The sequence below is a fragment of the Lathyrus oleraceus genome, chromosome 4 (genome assembly GCF_024323335.1).
Source record: "Lathyrus oleraceus cultivar Zhongwan6 chromosome 4, CAAS_Psat_ZW6_1.0, whole genome shotgun sequence".
NCBI classification, from domain to species: Eukaryota; Viridiplantae; Streptophyta; class Magnoliopsida; order Fabales; family Fabaceae; genus Lathyrus; species Lathyrus oleraceus.
The window spans coordinates 410706383-410724276 of NC_066582.1; the positions used below are offsets into that span (position 1 = coordinate 410706383).

At 33.5% G+C, this 17894-nt stretch overlaps 1 protein-coding gene across 2 annotated transcripts; it reads left to right on the forward strand.

The window, feature by feature from the left end:
- Positions 1 to 440: 440 nt before the first annotated feature.
- LOC127075751 (uncharacterized) lies at positions 441 to 6975 on the forward strand. Of its 2 annotated transcripts, none has more exons than XR_007786653.1 (9): positions 441 to 870; positions 2294 to 2394; positions 2495 to 2849; positions 3258 to 4031; positions 4122 to 4185; positions 4404 to 4465; positions 4567 to 4673; positions 4774 to 4856; positions 6163 to 6323. XR_007786653.1 is itself a non-coding variant. In XM_051017216.1 (9 exons), exons 1-9 carry the CDS (start codon positions 736 to 738, stop codon positions 6466 to 6468), a joined length of 1992 nt encoding a protein of 663 aa, XP_050873173.1. In that variant the 5' UTR covers positions 442 to 735; the 3' UTR covers positions 6469 to 6975. The 2 variants fall into 2 exon arrangements, 1 of the variants encoding a protein (XP_050873173.1); XM_051017216.1 differs by having other exon boundaries at positions 442 to 870; positions 4769 to 4856; positions 6163 to 6975.
- Positions 6976 to 17894: the final 10919 nt, after the last annotated feature.

A 17894-nucleotide genomic window follows, 5' to 3' on the forward strand; every position in this document is an offset into this window, starting at 1 on the left:
ACGATCAAGTTAATATGAGAGTAAAAAAATGGTATTTGAATGATAAAGGTTTTAAACACCTGTGAAGTGACACACTTTCTTCAAATAGATAAAATAATTGATAACTACACACATGTGGAACAACATGAGACACGGTTAACCGTTGGACTGATCTAGGCGATTAACATGACATTCATGTGAATGATAATCTACTAAATGGAGAGAAAAAATCTATCTATTTCACATTAGGTAACTCACTACTTCACCATTAAGTCTTCGTCTTCTTAATCTTGCGAACGGTCCAAATATTTAACCAAAATAAAATAAAATAAGAAGACCTTATACTTAAATGGATAACTAGTGAATAATGACATCATACTTACATTTTTTATTATTATAAGAAATATGATTAATAATAAAATATATTCCTATTTAGCAAGAATCGCGTGCTGCGCAATGCTTGTGGTACTACACTAGGGTACAATAAGAAACGGAGCGTATATTAGGTTCTCTATTCTTCAACGGATCCTTATTTGTTCGTCAGTTCCCTCCCCTATCTCCAGGAGGGTTTGATTTTTCATCCTCACCATTCTCCTCCATCACTTTCTCGCGAAATTCCATTCACAATCGTCACCTTCTCTTTCGCATTCTCGCTTTAATTCTATTTCGTTTACACTACGAAAAACCATTGAAGTTTCGGATTTAGGGTTTCTTTATATTTTTTCGTCCGTTTACCGTGTTTGTTTGCGATCGGAGATGGGGAGCATAGATCGTTCCGATGTCAGGACGTTCAAGACCAATTTCACCGCCGAGGGAGTGACGGTTTTGAGGGAAAAATTGAACGAGAAACTGAAGGAGTTGATGGGGAATTACACTGACGAAACACTCGTGGTACGAGTTCAATGACTCTATTTGTTACAATGTGGATTCATACATGTTGTTATAATGTTACGCATTGCATGGATGAGTTTAATTTTGATTCATTGTTAGGGTAGTTTCTTACACCATCAACAAATCTCAACCACTAACTTTAGCATTAGTTGTGATTGAAGTAATATTTTTGATGATAACTATGATTATGATTGATTGATGGTGAAATAAAACTCTATATTGACAATGTATATGAATTGAACCTTCATAGGTTGCATTTTCTATAGGAACTACCTATGGATCATGCATTTTACTAATTGTTAGGAGATGATGTCACTACAACCATTCTTGGATATGAGTGTAGTTAATGATTCTGATTTTGATATGTTGTTATAAGAGATTTATAGAGAATACACTAAAACATAGAATCATTAAAAATTTATTTTAATTGTTTTATATACAAAACTTCAGAGATAAAAATTAAGTAAATACAACTTGACTTTTATGTAAATGTAAAAACAGGAACGGAATCCTAAAATCGAAATAGAAACCAAATAGGACTTAATGTTTTTTCTTCTCTAAAGTGAATCTTAGAGTTAGTGTTTCCATATTTGAAATATCTATACAGTGAATTGCATGGTAGTAGCCTGGTGCCTGGTAGGACTTATAGAAAACCCCCTTAAAATATGACCAAAACAGAGTGGGTTTGCTTTATCTAAATTAATGAATGTCTCCATTTATTTATATGATAAGATTTGAATTTTATGAAACTGAAATCTCTGGGGTTATTAGTTTAGAATTGACACAGGGATTCAGCTAGTTCAATTTTTTTCTCGCAAGTAACATGATTCATATCTTCTCTCAATCCTCAAGGGCCACCTTTTTTTTTGTATCTACAGTTACTTATTTTAATTTTTGTTAAACACACATATATCTTTTTTCTTATAGCATTAAAACTTAAAAGTCGAGGCTATAATTTGTAATTCATCTGAGTATCTTTTGCAGAATGCAAGCTAATTACTTTTTGATATTTGCTAAAATATTTCATCTGCACGCCCCTCGCTGCTGATGTTTTACTTTCAGATGGGTTCTTGTAGAACACATCATGTCATATAATCAACACCCTAGTTAGTGTAACAATGAAAATGTGGCAACCTAGTTGTGTATCAAATTTTAGTTTTGTGAGTAAATAGACATGTGCACTTTTTAGTTAAAGGTTCTTCATTCTTTTATTTCATTTTTGCTACATGATCGACTTAGTTGAATGAGTATGACATTTCTCCTGTTTGTTTAATTTTTTAATACTGTATATGTGGTATTTGTTGGCTGGGTAAAGGTAATTTACTGTGGAATATTACAGTTTCCATATGAAAGAATTGGCTTTATTGATGTAAACTATTTGTTATTACAAATGAGAATTGAAGTTCACCTAATGCATTGGCAGGATTATGTTATTGTGTTACTGAGGAATGGTAGGGGCAAAGATCATGCAAAGAATAAGTTGAATGTTTTTCTGGGGGAGGACAGTGATTCTTTTGTATCCTGGTAACTTCTGTTTAGCCCCTTTTTGATGGATACCAGTAAATTTGATGTGATTGCTAGCAATGTAGTACTTACAAGTTACAACCATGATTCTTGTTAACAGGCTGTGGGATCATTTGGCTTTGAATATAGATTTATATGTAGAATCTAAAGGATTGCAGGATGAAGCTCCCAAAAGCAAGCTTATATCAAAGGTCCAAGCTGGAGATGATGGTTTTCAGAATTTGAATTCAAAATCAGAAAGAGTAAAGTCTAGAAGTCGCCGTAACAAAGATTGGAAAGGGTTAGTGTGTCGAGAAGCTGAAGCACCACCCCTGCAGAGCTTTGTGGTTGACAGTATGCATTTAGACAAAAAAGTCCAATCTAAAGGCAACCGTGCTCCAAGGCCACGGCCACCATCTCCTGCACCACCTGTTCAGAGGAAAAGGGGTTGTGCTTTTGAAGAGAAGAAGACTAAGGTTTGAACCACTAATGATATCATTCTTAGATATTTTATATCCTAGTTCTTCTACAACACTAATAATGGGTTTATCATGTATGCTAGAAGTGACTTGTTTACGCAACACATTTGGAATAATATTTGCTTTAATGGTTTTATTTTCACTTGATTTGGACACTGCATCCTTGCATTTTGGAAGTGTCTTGAATAAATAAATTAGCCCCCATCACTTATTGTTTATCTGTACTCATGTTCTTTTAGATCCAATGCTGAGTGGTTAAATTACATGCTATTTTAATAGAATTTTAGTTCAGTTCCATTTTCCTTGTTAAATTAACTTCTTTGTCCATTTTTATTATTGTATAAATGGGTAATACATCTTGATTTTATGCTTTCAAGCGTCTAGCTGACCAAGTACCTTTGGCAGAGGGATTCAGTTTCACAAGTAACTGTTGATGCTCCTCGACGTCTGCTTCAGTTTGCAGTGCGAGATGCAGTGGCTACTTCCAGGCCATCTAATTTGGGCCCATCAGTGGAGCCCTCTTTAAAGCGTCTCCGTTCTGTAGTTTCTTCATCCTCTGTTGAGTCATCTATGGTTGAACATCCTCACAGGATGCAGACTATTTCCAGAGTGGCAAACCCCATGGCAACATTGTTTAAGGCCGTGGAAGAAGCTGCTGAAGATGTTGTAAAGTTAAAATCCTCAGGAAGTATATTTGATCGGATTGGTTGTGACATGTACCCATCATATGGTCACATGCAACTTGAAGATAACCAATATCAGGAGCAAAGCCCATTACTGTATCACAAAGAAAAAGACTCTGGTGATCAGTATGCTGCAAATATGACAATGTTGGAACATGAAACTGGGTTTTCTTCCAATTCTTCTTCAGACAATGAAGGGTTTGATGATGTTAATTTCACAGATAATAGGGTGGGTAGAGTTTCTCAGTTGAGTTCTTCTGGTGGAAAGAGGGGCAAGGATTCACTGATGGTGCACTATAACGTAGCAAAAAATGACAATAATAGAATGCTTCTAAAAAAGAATAGAAACCAGGAGCAATCTGCTGCTGCACCCAACACTTCCAAGATAGTGAATATTTCTGTTAATGTAAATGCTTGGAATCCATCAGTCCCAAGATCTGACCTGAGAATGGTGAATGAGAAGAATGCTAAAACGCAGAAAATTGACAATGGAAAAGTGAGTTGTTTTACTTGCATACAGTCTAATGACACTTGGAGTTTCTTTTAGCTCATTTTCATTGATGGTGTTAGCTTATGGCGTTAACAGGTGAAACCTACTTTGAATTTGCTGAAAGAGACTCAGAAGGCACAGCCATCAACTCCCGGCACCGGTATGTTCTAAATTTCTTTTGCATCAAAGCTTCCTGCTTACAGTAGGTAGGATTGTGAAAAAATATATTTTTGGTGTAGGACATAAATATTATGAACTTTTCTGTTATTTTATCTCTACATAATAGATTTGTCATTTCTAATTTATTTATCTAAAGTTGCCCCTTGAGTAAAAAAAAATCTAAAGTTGCACCATTTTCTTGAGCTTTTATATTCTCAGGTTCAAGTGCCACCAGTTGTCCGTTATTTGATGCTGATTCTCGAACCATTTTTGCCAGCAATGTAATAACTCTTGCTCCTTTGTTATGGGTTGGGCAGGCACTTTGGGGTTAGGCAGGAATATAACTTGTTCGCTTTCTGAAGTTGCATATTGATCTTCTCAGGTTCATTTTGCTGCTAACAAAGATGCCATATGTCGGCATTTTAATAAATTTGGGGAAGTACTAAAAGCTGTTATAGTTACTGATTCAATAACAGGGCAACCAAAAGGGTAAGAAGTTTCAGATGTTTTTGCACATTATATGTTTATGACTATGTTCAAGATTTTTGTATTTTTCTCTATATCATTTCACTTTTTTGAAGCAGTGCAGCTTATGTGGAGTTCATGCATAAAGAAGCAGCAGATAGTGCATTATCATTGGATGGAACTTCCTTCATGTCACGTATTCTTAAGGTATTGATGTCTGCGTAGTACTTCAGTTATCTGTAGGCTTTCCTCATAATTATTCATGTTCGGTTTTCCTCCACAGTTTGTATCTCTTTAAATTGATTAGATAGTTGAAATATGATACTGATAAGCTTTTCATTGCATCACTAACCTTTGATCTTGCTTTTGAATGGGTATAAAGCACCTGTATGTTTCAACGATTGGGAAAAGGGTATTAGATATATTGGTCCAGGAGTCAATTCTTACAATTTGTGTCATTCTAACACTAAGTCATGAAATAAATAGAAAAACTCCTGCTATAAGAAATTGATTTTTTTTATTTTTATTTTTGATAGAACTCAGAAAATTAGGTAAACGGATTGTTTAATTTTGAAGGACTCATTGTTCATAATTCTCCTTTTCCAATAAATCATGTTTGGAATGTAGGTGAGTTTTCATATGACTCAATTGTTCACAATTCTCCTTTTCCAGCAAAACATGTTTGAAATGTTGGTAGAGCATTTGTAAGGCCAATATAATCATCATTCATTGCTCTGCTTGAATTGTCGATCGAGCATCAGTAAGGCCAAATGGCATTACTGAATAATCTGAATGTCCAACATCCTATTTCGGTGATAGCTAGATTTTAAATCCAAATCATGGAGCCAACAGCTAGAATCAGTATCTTGGATTGTTACCTTGTTAAGGGCTTTATAAATTTGCACACATATGCCAACTAAAATCTGGACAGTAATCAGTACCAAGGTTGTCAGACTCGAGAGTTTATGTGGACTCGTGAAGGGTTTATAGACTCGACTCATAAGAGTCTATGGGAAATAAAATATAACTTAAAAAAAAACCTGTATATGATACATAAATGACAGACACCCTTTGGTCACTATTATAACCGAGGGTGTATATAATATAAAACCAATAACTTAAAAATTCCAAGTGGAAACACCATAATAAAGTTGTTAAAAAAAACTCCATAATAAAACAAACAAGGTTGCAAAGTATGTAGATAAGGTCCGAACTCCTTTCCTACCACATGATAAAAAAATATACATGTTAATGGCTTCAAAAAAGGGAATACGTACATATTTCTTAATAGTTTTTTCAGTTCTGATCCGACCCCACCACTGGATATGACTCCTAATCTGCGCAGAATATAGTTTTACCTACCTCATGTTTCTAATGCAATTTTAAAATTATGTTCATCAGCCACATGTGTTTTATTTTAGCTAATAAATGGTTTGTTTGGATAGTACATTGACTTACTCCAGTACCGAATAACATCAGTGACTGAACTGTTCTGCTATTAATCTTGTTACAGGTTGCGAGGAAAAGTACTGCACAACATCAAGATTATGCTCCAGCTGTGCCATGGCCACGTGGAGTTAAGGGACCTTCATATCCTTCTGCAAGTTTTCTCAGATCCCCCATTCCAAAAGGCATTCCTGGGGCATTTAGACCTAGGCCCCCAATTAAATTTGGTGCCAGGAGCTTGCAATGGAAGCGGGGTGTCCAAGGCACTTCATCAGGCAATGGTGCAACTTTAAATAACAGTAGTATTTCTGCACCTGTCTCTCGAGGTCTCACCTATGTCAGAGCAGAATCTAAGCTAAATGGAAAAGCTTGAGTAACAGGTAGTTTAGTTCTTCAAAAAATAGTTGCTGACTATTGTTGCATCAGAGAAGCTTAATGTGTCTGATGGCCAAAAAACTGAAGAAAACAAACCTCTGAATATCAGAAGACACCTGAGGCCTAATTTTTGGAATTTTATCATCTTGAAGATATTTTAGTATATCTAGATATTCAAGCTAGTAAATGAAGTTTAATAGTGTCTGTTTTTCATCTCTGGTTGTTGAAGCCACGGGTGATAAGGACATGAGCTTTGTTAGAATGAAGATGAAATTGTTGGGATCAGCGATACTGTAGAAGAGAAGTTTCTGTGCGTTGATCCTGCCATGGTCTTTTTTTGTCGCTGGATAGTCTTGTTTAAGCTGTAAGTATTGCTAGGGAAAGAAATATTGGAGGGAAAAAGGAGAAAACTTACACGAGTAGCGTATTATTGCTTCATTCAACTTCATTGTGTACATAGATACTTTATTCTTTCTATGGTCCCAGTTTGTTCTTGCTGGTGTTACATAGCTTTCACTTTGTTTTCAGTTTTCACTTATGAGTGCTTTTTTTATGGTTGATATTTGACCAGCTTAATTTAGAAAACTTCACCCCCTTTATGTTCTTATAAGTCTCACTACTTTTCAAGTTTAACCCTTTCCGAATCACACATACATATCCAATTGGCATCCGCAAAAATATCCACATCAAATAATGTGAAAATCTGTAAAAATGAGTATAGATGTGGACTCAGATAATTACTCACAATATGAGTATGCATGCCTACGTGTGCTAACTTTGATGCCCAAGTGGGTATGAGTTCACGGAAATTTTGTTTAACTTGTGGATATGAGAATGAGTACTATAATACCATAATCAAATTCCATTGTGATCCATGATTCCTTAAATGAAAATTTACATGCCCAAGCGGGTATGGGTTCATACACGAAAATATTGTTTAACTTATGGATATGAGAATGAAATCTCATTGTGATCCATAATCCCTTTTCTCCTCTCTTATTTTGTACTATAATACCCTACCCAAATCTCATTGTGATCCATAATCCCTTTTCTCCTCTCTTATTTTGTCAAATTTTAAAAAAATGAAAATTTATCTGCTCTACCAAACACTAGCAGTTTGTATGGTGTAAATTGTAAAATTTTATAAGCTCTGTCTGACACTAGCGGTACAAGATTGTTCTGACAAATTATATGTGGGGAATAGGGTTAGGAATATGTTACACCGATTTAAGGGTTAAGAATATGTTAGACCGGTTTACTGGAATTTGTTGCATAACCTAAGACCAGACCTATTTAATAAAAAAGTTAAGTTTAAATTAAAAAAAAACTATTTAATTCTCTCTCTCTCTCTCTCTCTTTATATATATATATATATATATATATATATATATATATATATATATATATATATATATATATATATATATATATTAAATAGGTTGACCTATATATACATATATATTAAAAAATATTAAATAGACTGACCTACATATCTATATATATTTGAAAAATGCTAAATAGATTGGTCTATATATGCATATATAGACCGATATATAAGACTTTTTAAATAATATTGATTAATTGAAAACCTTGATAAGAATTAGACTCTTAAAAATGTTTTCAGGCCAGACCAAATCAAAAAAATAAGCCTATAGTAGGTCGTATGTAAGGCCCAAGCCTTGTAAGTTTATCGTAGGACAAACTCAAAGTCTTCTAAAGCCTAGCCTATTCCTACCCCTACTTAAAAATTAAGACTTTGTTGGAGAGAAAAGTGTAAATAAAAACGAAAGGGAAAGGACTAAATAAAAAAATGTTAATAATCATTTAATAAAAAAAATATGTTAATAATCATTTAAAAAAGAAAGGATTAAATAAAAAAAATATGTTAATAAGAATTGTTCAAATCGATTAATAATCATTATTTTAAAATTTTAAAATATGTTAATAATATATATTTTTTTATTTTTCTATACAATGCCATTTAAAAAAAATATTAAAAATTTCTCTACTTTAATTTTTTTTTTCAAAACATTCAATTACTCTCCTTTTAATCTCCTAAACAAAATCTAATAGTATTTAGATTCAAGGATTTTTTTTTGGTATGCTAAGCACTACCAATTACTCTCGCTTGTAATCTCCCAAACAAAATTTATAGGCTCTATCAAGTATTAGCGGTTTCTACATTTATTATTCTTGAGTTTGGATGATAATAAAATATAAAAAATAATTTTGTATTCTAATAGGTTTTTTGAATGTGTAGAATATGAACAAGACAAATGTTAAATAGAGCAAACTTTAAACAAGGCAGATCTTGAAAAGAGCAGACTTAGAACAAGTTAGATCCTGAATATAGCAGAATTTAAACAAGACAGATCCTGAAAAAAGGAGACTCTGAACAAGTCAAACACGGACCAAATCAAGTAAAACAGACTCTTGACTCTAGACGAAAAAGATTATGGACAAAGAAATACTATGGACTCTGGACAAAGAGAGACTCTAGATAAGAGAGACACTAGACTCAAGATATAAAGACTCTGGACCATGGACATTACCAGGTTCTGAACCAAAGTGATAGTATAAAGAAGTTCTAAACTTAAAGCCAAACTCTGGATTCACTAGTCAACACTATTGAAGCAAACAACCTAGATGAACTATGATAAATTCAAGTCTCATTTTAACTAGACTCTAAATTTTACCCTCAAGGCTCTGAACTCTGATAAAGCTTTAAATATCTCATATACAAGCCAATGATTTAGAGAAAAAGAAAGAATGAATATTATAAAAATATGGTACAAGTTAAGTTGCAAAATCAAAAGGATTGTACTACATACGACTATAAAAGATTTTCTCGCCACTACCCACGATTTACGGCTGAACCTCATACCAACTATTACAACTGTGGATTTGAAGAAGTTTTCAATTCTATCCTACAAAGTTCTCATTCTTCATCTATATAAAGATGACAGATGAATTGTGAAGATATAACAATTGACACACCATTAGAGAGCTGACACACAAAGAACTTCATGCTGAAAGAATTTTAATAAGAGAAAATCAATATCAAGAAAGAGAAAATAGATAGAAACACTTAGAACTTTATTTCATATACTCTTAAGAGTAAAGTATGATAATCACTTTATGTATCTGCTTATTTAGAAACATCTTTGTAAACGCAAATCTTGTATTTAACCGTTGTTAAATTCCTTGAGGGACTAGCTTATAGTCAGAAGCCTCTAGAAGTTATTGACGGATAATCCTTGAGTTGTAATTCCTTAAATGACTAAGTTTGGTCAGAACCCTTAAGAAGTCACTGACGGATAATCTTTGAGATTGTAATCAGTTTGATTATTGGTTTAAGTTCCATTGAGAAGGCAAAATCACTCTGACAAGTGGACTGAATTAACCTCGTTAACGATGACCCAAGATAAAAATAACTTGCTCTTTTTATCATGGTTGTTATTGTTTTTTGGTCACAAAAAATTGTCATTTTTGAAACCCAATTCAATCCCTTTCTTTTATTTCATGAACCTTTAATTGGCATCAGAACTTCGGTTCTGGTTTTGACTACTTTGAAGGTGAGAAAAATACAAGAAGAGGGGGGAGGGGGTTGAATTGCGTTGACTTTTTCTTTCTTTTTAAACTCTTAAGTTAGATTATAAATACAAGGTTTTAAAATCTGATTTAGTTAAAGGTAGGTAGCAAATACGAAATGCAAGAAAGAAGAATAACACACATATTTAGACTGGTTCCTTTCACAACTTGAGATTAATCCAGTACCTTTATACTTTAAAGAGATTTTCACTATAATCACACAAGATTATAATTTTCTCAAGCATACAAGCAAGAGACTTCCTTTGCTCAAACACTAAAGTAAGAGACTTCTTTGCTCAAGCACACAAGCAAGAGACTTCCAATGCTCAAGCACACAAAAAATAAACTTCTTTGCTCAAGCACTCAAGCAAAAGACTTCAAATGCTCAAACACTTAGTAAAAGACTTATAATAGTCTACCTAACAGATAAATGATTATTTGAGAAAAATATACTTGATATACAACCAGAGGTGTATAAAGAATACAATGCAAATAAACTATTTTAAGATTTACAAGGAGAATAAATCCTAAGTTCAGCTTGTGCTTTTGCTTTGATAGAGTTACTTATCTTTTAGTGTCAATTGGTGTATTTTTATTCAAGTCTTTATCTCCTTAAATAGAGAAGAAAAAGAAACTTTGAAGATGAAACACAATAGAGTCCTTTGAGAAACTCCAAAAGAGACATTGGGATTTTTCACCAAATAGTCAAGGTTAGTGAATGCTAGTTTGAAAACTCTTTGCTATAAAAGGAATTAACAGTTGTATCTCAGTAGAATCTATGAAGAAAATAAAGTTTAAGTCTTCACGTGACAAAGTAGACTCTGAGGTTGATAGGGATCCATCAGAGTCACCTTGATCTTTGCACTTTGACTGACTCAGGTTCTGATCATCAGAAGCAGACTTCTTCAAAGTCTGGTCTTCAAAGGTTGACTCCTTCAAACTCTGACCTTCAGACGTTGTCCTCTTTGAAAGTTGACTTCTTTAGAGTCTGGTCTCCAGCTTCTGATCCATCAGATGTCTTTAAGTTTCTCATTGAATGTTCATAGTTAGAACCAATACCTGGATTCTACATGAAATTTTAGTTTATGGTCCTGCACACTTGAACAAATATTAGTATACCCAATTATTATTTAAATAGTTTGTTACCATCAAACTCTAAGAGGTATGAGACAAGCCAATTTTGTTCCAACAATCTCCCCCTTTTTGATGATGACCAACATAAGTATTTAAGATTAATAGTTGGTAATTTTATTAACTAGGTGACATCAAAGTCTGAGGTTTGTAAGTCCCCTGAGTTTAATAGTCCATAAAGTAAGGTTTGTAAGCTCCCCCTAAGTCCTATCCAGGTTAATTAAATTTGAACATTTAAAGCACAATAATAGTTCCTCTGAATTTAAGCAAAGATAATATGAGAGATTTCAGGTTCTTAAATAATTCTATATCTACTCCCCCTTTTTGCCATCAACAAAAAATAAAACAGAAAAGATACTGAAGAAAAATCAATTTTAAACAAAAAAAAATTTAGAGGCAAAAAAAAACTGAGCATAAATTGATTTGGATAAAAAAAATAATATTTGATTTCCCCCCTTTTCAAAAATAATTTAAAAAATATTTTGAGAAGATAATTGAAAAAATGGCTAGAATGGTTGGGAACCAACTCTTCAATTCTCAAGATGGTCAAAATAGGTTTTGACAACTAAGCATTTGATAGGAAACAAGGCTGGGGAGATGTGCTAAAAGACCAAAAGTATCTCTCTCTCCAAAGTTTATTGGTGCACAATAATCAACAATGATTCTGCTTCTTCCCAGGCTCTCTATAAAACATATCTTCCGTTACCATCAGTGTCAGATTCATCTCAATCTATCTCTTCTCATAACTGATAATATGAGTAAGTCATCCAAGAATTCCAAGGAGATCGGCAAGGCTGTCAAAGATGCTGAAGGAAAGAAGCTTAAGAGTTATAAGCTAAAAAAGATTGAAGGTTTAAAGTCACAAACTGGTTCATTTACATGAGCTTCTTTGGTGGGGAGGACATCAATCTCCAATATGAAGAAACTCAAGAAGAGTAAGAATCCAACTAATGATTTTGATTCAGAAGCTGATGAGGACTATATGACTTTCCTCAGAATGGGAGGTTTCCACCCTGTAGTTTGAGAGTTGTAGTTTTTGTAATGCATCTGTTTGCTTCTGAGAATGATTCAGGATTTGTAATAATCTCTTATCAATAATAATTGATCCTTTGCCTTTGCATTTATGATTCTTTTGTCACCAGCATCCAATTGTTGAGCCATCAAGAATAATGTCCCAGAGAGGTTTTCAACCATTTCAACCAATTTTGTGTTATGTGTGTTAAAAAAATATAGTGCGTTTAAAAGAAACTTTAACCACACAATCATAAAAGAATTAATTTAAAGGGAGACAAAACAAGATTTAATTTTATCCAGGAAAATGATTCCCAAAGGTAACACAAACATATTTGTCAAGAGAAGGAAAATATATGATAGATGTCACACTCCTTTACTTAAGTAAACATGATTGGTTAGGTCCATTAATATAACTCAGAGATCAGAAGACAAAAGATTCTTAGAAGAATTATGATTTAGGAATTTCTGAACCAAAATCTTAACTAGAGAACTAACTGGTTCAGAGTCAAATAACTCAGAAACACATAGAAACCAATTAGAGACACAAATGAATCTGATGCTAATAAAACATATGGTAATGATATATGGGGATGATACAAAGTAATACAAAACACTTACATCACTAACCACCAATTATTATCCAACGGTTGAAAAACCAAGTGTCAGGAAACCTTTCAGATTCATGACACATAAATGGACATGTGTTAAAAAAATTTCCCCACTTATATGCTATCAAAGGAAAGTAATCAAGTTTTGAGCATCAAAGACTAAGTTGCATCAGATGCTACTATTCATCAGAAGCTGGTTCAAAGCTTTTGACCACAGTAGCTTCTGATCATCATCAGACTCTGATCCCCCATTCAGAAGCAAGTACTAATCTTTAACAGAATGCATGTTCAGATTCTTTTGTTGATAAAATCAAATCTTTAAATAGTAAGGGGTTTGGTAAATATATCAGCCCACTTATGATCAATATTAATGAACTGAATATCTATCACACCTTTATGAATACAGTCTCTAATAAAATGATGTTTTATTTATATGTGTTTGGTTCTAGAATGTTGAATAGGATTCTTTGTCAAATAGATAGAAACAATATTATCATAAAAGATTGAAATATTGATTTTACTTATCTGATAGTCTTCCAACCGATATTTAATCCAGAGTAGTTGTGTGCAACAACTTGTAGTTGAGATATATTATGCTTCTGCTGTAGATAAAGAAATAGTTCCTTGTCATTTATTAGCGTAGGATATTAGGCTTTCACCTATGAATTGACAACTTTCACTAGTGTATTTTCTCTCATTTCTATCCCTAGCATAGTCAGCATCACAAAATCCAACTAATTTATAATCTAGGGATTTTTTTATAAAAACAACCCTAGATTGGTTGTTCCCTTCAGATACCTAAATATTATCTTAACAACTATTAAGTGACTCTCTCTAGGATCGGACTGAAATCTTTCACATAGATAGACACTGGATAAAATATCTGATCGAAAAGTTGTTAAATAAAGAAGAGAGCCAACCATACCTCTATATAGCTTCTGACAGACCTTGGTGCTGCTTTTCTCTTTGCTCATGTTGTAGGTTGGATGCATATGAGTTCTCATGATCTTGCAATTTTCAAGCTTGAACTTCTTCAGAAGTTCCTTTGTGTACTTAGTCTGATGAACATGGACTCCCTCTTTGCATTGATTTATTTGAATACCAAGGAAGAACTTCAACTCTCCCATCATACTCATTTCAAATTCAGCCTGCATTGTCTTTGAAAAATCTTGGCAAAGAAAAGCATTAGTTGAACTAAATATAATATTATCAACATAAACTTGGATAATTAAGATATCATTCTTAAATATATTTCTGAAGAGTGTAGTGTCAACTTGCCCTTTATGAAATGACTCCATTTAAGAATGCACTCTTAACATTCATTTGATATAAAATAATGTCATGATTAATAACATAAGAGAGAAGTAACCTGATTGCTTCTAACCTTGCAAATGGTACAAAGGTTTCAAGGAAATCTACACCTTCTTACTGACTGTAGCCTTGAGCTACAAGTCTAGCCTTATTTCTAACCACTTGTCCTTGCTCATTGAACTTGTTACTGAATACCCATTTTGTTCCAATAATATTTTTCTGCAAGGGTTTGGGTACTAGATTCTAGACATCATTTCTTTGAAATTGATTCAACCCTTCTTGCATAATCAAAAGAACTATACTACAAACAACTATAAAAGATTTTCTCTCCGCTACCCACGATTTACGACCGAACCTCGTACCAACTATTACATATGTGGATTTGAAGAAGTTTTCAATTCTGTCCTCCAATGATCTTATTCTTCATCTATATAAAGAGGACAAAGGAATTGTAAATATATAACAATTGAGGCACCATTAGAGAGCTGACACACGAATAACTTCATGTTGAAATAATTTCAATAAGAGAAAATCAATATCAAGAAAGTGAAAATAGAGAGAAACACTTAGAACTTCATTTCATATATTCTCAAGTGTAAAGTATGATAATCACTTTATATATTTTCTTATTTAGAAGCATATTTGTAAACACAAATCTTGTATTTAACAGTTGTAAAATTCCTTGAGGGACTAGGTTATAGTCATAAGCCTCAAGAAGTCATTGACGAGTAGTATTTGGATTGTAATTCCTTAAGGGACTAAGTTTAGTTAGAATCCTTAAGAAGTCATTGATGAGTACTCTTTGAGATTGTGATCAGTTTGATTATTGGATTAAGTCTTGCTGAGAAGGTAAAATCACTCTGACAAGTGGAATGAATTAACCTTGTTAACGGTGAACCAGTATAAAACTACCGTATTCTTTTTATCATTACTGTTATAGTTTTCGGATCACGAAAAACTATCATATTTGAAATCCAATTCAAACCCCCTTTCTTGTGTTTCCTAAACCTTCAAAAACCACTATCAACAAAAAAAAAATCCTTCAAAAAGACCACTTAGAACTCTCCACCACAAGGAAAAAGACACTTATCCCTCTATTGGCTCAAACCCAAAATAAGGTTCTCCAGCCAGGCATATAAAGTATAAGATTTCCGTCATATCTTCCATGATACAATTTTTTAGGCCACAAAAATGCTTATATCTAATTGAAATTGAACTGTAGAGAATTTGAGAGAAGAAAAGAGAGAGAAGATAGAATAAAGGTTGAACTAAATGAATTTGTTATTGATCACAAAGTTAGTTACAATATTTATATAGGAAAGTATTTATAAGCATGACCTAACTGTGCAGACTCAGCATAGTTACATTACTTTAATATCTAAAAATTTCCTATATAAATATCGATCCCACAAAGACCAAATCGTCAATCTATCGATTACTATCGTTATGGTGTTTATCTAAGGCGGTATAAAAGGGATATTGATGTTGCAAAATAATGGTAAATAAAGAAAATAAATATAATGCAGGTAAAGACAGGCTTGAATGTATTTCACGTCAGTTAAGTGATGTTTCAATTGTCAAAATTGAACTACTTGTAAGGCAATATTTTCTACTCTTGAAAATAATCCATTTAACAGGAACTGTCGCTTTCGCGTATTCAGAACCGAGTTTACCCTTAAATTAAGGCCTTTTATTGTCACTTATAAAAGGTGCGCATAACGCTAAAGTAGTAAACTTATTTTTAAGAAATAAGACTCATAAACTTAGTTGAAAAGTGATTTTGATTTGAAAAGTTTTACCCAAGGAGTTTCCTGATTTTAAATCTATCAACGCGTCCAAAAACGGTTTCAAAAATCGTTTTTCCTTAAAGTGATAAAAAATCCTAGTTAACTAAGCCAGGGTGCTTTCGCACTCCTTGAATAGTTAAAACTAACCAAATTTGTTTCGGAAAACTCAAATTAAAAATCAAAACAGCCTTTAAAGTATTCTACAGATTCAATATGTGAAACATCTCTTTAACTGCGATCCTTACATTCTAACCTTTAAAAGATTTAACCAGACATGGTAATACCAACAAACACAACGATATTGATCATGATGAAAAGTTGTTTTAGAATGTGAGGCGTAAAGAACGAGTAAAGCGTGTAAAATAAATAAAGTAAAGCGTGGGCAGAAATTAAATAAAGTAAAGCGTAGACAGATATTAAATAAAGTAAAGCGTAGACAGAAATTAAATAAAGTAAAGTGTAGACAGAAATTAAATAAAGTAAAGCAAGACAGAAATAAAATAAAGTAAAGCGAGACGGAAATTAAATAAAATAAAGCGAGACGGAATTTAAATAAAAGCGATAAATAAGAACCTGCTCCAAACGGAGGCTTTAAATCTGGTACAAGGAAAATAAACCTTCGACTCTGAAGATAAAGACGACAACAACTCGAAGTGAACCAACTCAATCTCACTAAGGTGCGATAACCCCCCGATGTGACAGATTACCGCTTTTACAGATGATAAATATAGTCTTAGTGTTGCAAACTAAGTTGGATGATTTGAAAATGAAATGGAACGAACTATTTATAGAGGATTTCAGCAGCTTGCAAAGACCATGGTGCCCCTCAACTTCTCCTTAGTGGGAATGTGGAATAAAAAGGTGACGCCCGCCACCCCTTCATGGCGCCCGCCATGTGTGGAAATGGGTAAGATCATGGGAACTTGGCGGTTACCTCCTGGTTGAGGGCTGATGAGTCATGGCTTCTCCTTTAGCGGCCGCCATGTGTACAATATTTGCCGAAAGACCCTAATTTTAGGTCTTTTTGCTTCGTTTCTTCTAAAAGGGTCCCGAAAGAGCTAAATATCTGAAAACAACATAAAAGAGAGCATAATACAAAAAAAATGATAATAAAGTCTTAATAAACATGTGAAATCCGAGTCAAAAACACGGTGTGATTCAGTGTGATCATCCCACAACGACACAATAGTCAACACATCATTGAGGAGACACCATAAACAACCCATGTTAAGCATACCACCTCATTCCCTCAATTGATTTCTTGGTGAGGATTAAGATAACAACTTTTCTTATCAAACAAAAGACAGATTTGGAATGCTCTGACCATTCACATATACAGGCAGTTCTCCCGCTTTTGACAACCAAAATAATATGCACTCAAGGTGTACCTTGACATTACCACATACTTATTGACTTGGATTCTCTTCCAAACCGATATATATATATATATATTGAATACTTCATCACGCATAATCCACTTATCTAGATGACCTGCTACTGGCAAACCTTATCGCCTCTTTATGAGTCCATATGACATAGTTTGTTTCACGTTCCACACTTAGCTTCGTATTCACGCTTGGTTTGTCTTTCATTGTCTAACATAAACTCAATTTCTAGGAACACAAAACTCATTACTCAACAAAGTGCGTATTACTTCGCATCCATCTCAAGACAAGGAATCCATTACACACACTTGTGACCATAATGCCTCCATCACATACTTCTCTTAATACCTAGGTTTAACTTTTTCCACTACACTCCTTCCTCTAAAAATCTCCACATGTGAACGACCATCAACCATACACCCCTATCTTAGCCTCAATAAAATCCTTATGACTCCATAGTCTCCTTATCTGAAGTGCATTCCACTATAGTAGTTATAATGCAAGATTTACACTGCCCCTTAACTTTACATTTGATTCCTTTCTAAGGTAATCCTCTCAACTCCAATTACATAACCATTCTACTAGAATTCCTTAAAT